Genomic DNA, 4,019 nt, shown 5'->3' with positions numbered 1-4,019 from the left:
GTTGGGGCCAATCACTTAAAGCCTTTCAAAATGATAACAAAAGAACACACATCTCCAGCTGTAGTTGTGGAAAAAATGTACACCATCATGGCTAATTAAGATGGTGCAATTTGAAATTTTACTGTGAAATGTGTACCTACCCATTTATTACTTTCAACTACTTTGAAAAGGCACATAACAAAAACTATATCTGGGAAAGTATCTACTTCAAAAACTGCTATTCCCAAATGACAAGTTTCTTAAAATACTCTCTTCAGCAGGGACTCCCACAGTCATTTACTGAATCTAGCTCTGAAATTCCAAAGCGGTTAGTGCTAAATAACAAGTAAAAAAAAAAAAGTCCTTAAGTCCAGAGGGGAAATCAAAATCAATTGTTTCTCAGAAAAGATGTCAAATGGTACTATAGATTGCAAGATTGATCCGGGGGAGGGATGGAGAGAAAGAGAGGGAGGGGGGTAGAAAGACTGAGAGAGAAATGCCTTGAAAGAGGTTCCCAAAGAAGGTATGTCCTAGGCGCGGCTCCCAGAGGTCTTCCCTGCCTTCGGCTGCCCCCACGGGATCCACGAGCCCTCACATTCCCACGTCCACACCCGCCTTGTTCACCGCCTTCCAAAGTGGCCACTTCTCAAGAGCCTCCTCAAAGCTCAGAAGGATCATTTTACATTCTTGAGGGCCCACCTTCCCACCCAAGTCTTCTAAAGATGGCAGGAAAACAGGAGCTTAAAACCCAAATACCAGACCCAGAAAAGCGAACAGGAGCGTGCCTCGTCTTCCGTGGTCCCTCGGGTGCACCCGAGAAGACAAGCAACTTTCTGCCCTACTTCTCTGTCGTCTGCCTCCCCCACTCACCCCACTGGAGGAGACGCAACGAGCAGGGGCAGGAGGGGGCTTGGGGAGTAGCCGGAGCTGCCCCCCGGGGCGGGCGTGGGCAGCCGGGGCGCGCCCCCTCCCCGCCCTGCGCGCCGGGGACGTCCTGGGTCTGTGTGCGCTGGGTCCCGCGGGGCGCCAGGGGAGGGGACAGGCGGGAGAGGAGGGCCGGGCGGCGGAGGGGAGGAGGCGGTTCGTGCCTCGCCTGCCAAGGGGAGATCTGTTCATCTGCGTGCGATCCCGGGCGCCCCGCGCGCGGCCACAGCGCTCCGCCCGAGCCGCCGCCGGAGACGCGCCGCCCGCCAGCGGGGGTCTCCACCGGCCCCGGAGCGGACCCTCCGCCTCCTGCCGGGCCCGGGTCTCTGCGGGCTGTTCGGCACAGGGGCGAGGAAGGGCAGGGCGGTCTTGGCCGTGGATGTTCCCGCCCGCGAGAGAGAGCAAGTTGTGTGTGCGCCCGGGACCCGGGAGAGAAGGCGGCCGCCGCCCGCCAGCCATGTAAGTACGGCGCCCGGCCGCTCGCTCCCCGCGGCGCCGCCGGAGTTGGGCTGCTCCCGGGCCCCGCACTTCCTGAGCTTGGCTGATCGGTCGGCTGTCCCTGCCCGCCGCGTCGGCTGTGGGCGTCTGCCTCCCATCCTGGTCCCCTCCTTCGCCCGGAGCCGGCTGGATAATGCCTCTCTCCCCCTTTTAGAATGGAGGGATCATTGTGTGTCTCTACGGGTGGGGTGGGTGGGTGAGGCAATTGCAGGGGGCTGGACACGGGCTGGTCTTGGCGAGGGTGCCTCACCCCAGCTGGGGATGAGGGCCCTCCTCCCCCTGCACGCCACCCCCTGCTGGTCTTCCCCAGCCTCGTGGCCCAGATAGACCAACTTAAGCCGCTGACCGCAGTTGACAAGATTAAAAAAAAGAAGAAAAAAAAAAGTAGCCTGAGCTCCCCTTGAGTGACATCCAAAACTGGAGATGGGCGGTGGTTGGAGAGAAAAAGGGAAGGGGTGAGAGTTGGGAACGCGGCGAGGTGAAGAAAGGTGGGATTTGCTGTGGACCCTGAAAGCTGGAGTTAGGAATTCTGGGGATGGAACTCTACGGTGAATGGGTGGGTAGGGTCTGTGCTGTGTATTCATTTCTTTATGGAAAGTGAGGAAAATGATTCAGAAACTCTTTTTGTAAAGGCAGGGGTGGAGATAAATGTACCTGCAACCATTTGAATGACTGGGGTTTGATGCAGAATATTAAAAGTTTGGATTGCTTTTCAGGTTAGAGCATCATTTGGTAGGAGAAATGGTGCCAATAAAATGATTGCAATCAATGAATCAAATGTGCAAATATGAAAATCTTAAAGTCATGCACACTTTCGTTTACACTAGAACAAAGTTGTTAAGGCTGAAGGAATTCTCAGATGCTGCTGAATGAGTATTGGGAGTGTCTGATAATAGCCCTGTTCAATTTATGTGCCTGGACAGTCCATAGTATTTGTTAAATTTATGGTACTCTGCAACTGTGAGAAATTATTCTAATTACTTTGTTTGCTCATGCAGAGAGTTAATGCATCCTTAAAGGGACCCTGCAAAGTTGCAACAAACTATGAGTATGAACTTGCAAGCCAAATAAACAAACCGTGGCATGGTTCATTTTATTTTAATATCCTGAATTATGCCTACTGCCAGTAAAAATGCTACATTACTTTTAATGTGAGTATATGAAATGAATTCACTGGCTTGGCAAATAAAAGTCATGCATTTCTTTAAGTAAATAGCTGTTGGAGTTAATTTGAGAGCATTTACAGGAGATAAAGACATGAAAAGCTTTGAGCTAGTTTGACACAACTTGAATTATTAGAGAAGCTTACAGAGAGAATTAATTCTTCCCACTTTTTTTTTTTTTTTTGTCTTTTTCCGTGTCCGGCAACGGATCGCAACCCTCAGTGTTGCCCCCGTACCGGACCGGGGACCGGCAACGGGACCGCAACCCTCGGCGTTGCCCCAGCACCTCGCTCAGCCAGTGAGCGGGAACCGGTCCATATGTGGGATCCGAACCCTCGGGCGGGAGCGCCGCCGCGCTTCCCAAGCGGCACACTATCCAGTGCGCCACCAATTCTTCCCACTTTTGAAGTGTTGAGGCAAGTTTGAATGTTCATTAATTGAAAATTGTAGACCAACTGAATCAGTTTTATCACTTCTCTAAAATCCTTTAACCTTTAATATTTCCCATTTTTGTTTTACCAGGGACCATCGTTCTTACTACAGAGGGTGGGAAGTTGATGCCCAGTAGAACGGAAGACCCATTCTGTTAATAGACACATTACAGCACTGTGGATTACCTGCGGGTCCCTGGTGGTTTCACACCTTCGCTCACGCCTGAAGTTCCTGAACACTTACTTTGGGTCCTCATTGCCCTATCTAGTGAAAGATGGCATCCAGCCTGACTTGTGCTGGGGTGATCTGGGCATTGCTCTCTTTCCTTTGTGCTGCCACCTCCTGCGTGGGGTTCTTTATGCCTTACTGGCTCTGGGGATCACAGCTGGGCAAGGCTGTGTCCTTTGGTACTTTCCGGAGGTGCTCATATCCTGTGCATGATGAGAGTCGGCAGATGATGGTGATGGTGGAGGAATGTGGGCGCTATGCCTCCTTCCAGGGCATACCCAGCGCAGAGTGGAGGATCTGTACCATTGTGACGGGCCTGGGTTGTGGCCTGCTCCTCCTGGTGGCACTCACCGCCCTCATGGGTTGCTGTGTGTCTGAGCTCATCTCCAGGACAGTGGGAAGAGTGGCTGGAGGAATTCAGTTTCTGGGGGGTAAGTGATTTGCTAAACTTGAGTTGTCTACTGGAATCCCAATGCAATATTGAAAAGTATGTTTCAATTGTCTACAGAGATGATTGTAATTGACACTTGGAATGCATAGGGAAAATAGGTATGGAATGGCTTCGGTGATTGCCAAAGTAAATGATTTTTACTGGAATTGCTTTACAACTTCAAGAGCTCTTAATTTCTGTACATCCTTAGACATATACATCATTGTCCTGCTAACTACTACCTGTGAGGGACAGTGTAACATCTAGGTTGCTTGTAATATAGTAGCAGAGACGATTTGGATTTTATAGGTTCTTTCTCTATGATCAACAACAGGCAATTAGATTATCTTTGTCTTACTGGGATC

The 4,019-nt window shown here is 50.9% G+C and overlaps 1 protein-coding gene across 1 annotated transcript; it reads left to right on the top strand.

Moving 5' to 3' along the window:
• The first annotated feature begins 1,099 nt into the window (after nt 1-1,099).
• LHFP (lipoma HMGIC fusion partner) lies at nt 1,100-3,663 on the top strand. Its single transcript, XM_008583757.1, has 2 exons — nt 1,100-1,362; nt 3,087-3,663. Exon 2 carries the CDS (start codon nt 3,271-3,273, stop codon nt 3,661-3,663), a length of 393 nt encoding a protein of 130 aa, XP_008581979.1. The 5' UTR covers nt 1,100-1,362; nt 3,087-3,270.
• The last annotated feature ends 356 nt before the right edge of the window (nt 3,664-4,019 follow it).

The sequence above is a fragment of the Galeopterus variegatus genome, unplaced genomic scaffold, assembly GCF_000696425.1.
Source record: "Galeopterus variegatus unplaced genomic scaffold, G_variegatus-3.0.2 Scaffold3029, whole genome shotgun sequence".
NCBI classification, from domain to species: Eukaryota; Metazoa; Chordata; class Mammalia; order Dermoptera; family Cynocephalidae; genus Galeopterus; species Galeopterus variegatus.
This window is presented reverse-complemented; position numbering and strand designations above follow the sequence as displayed.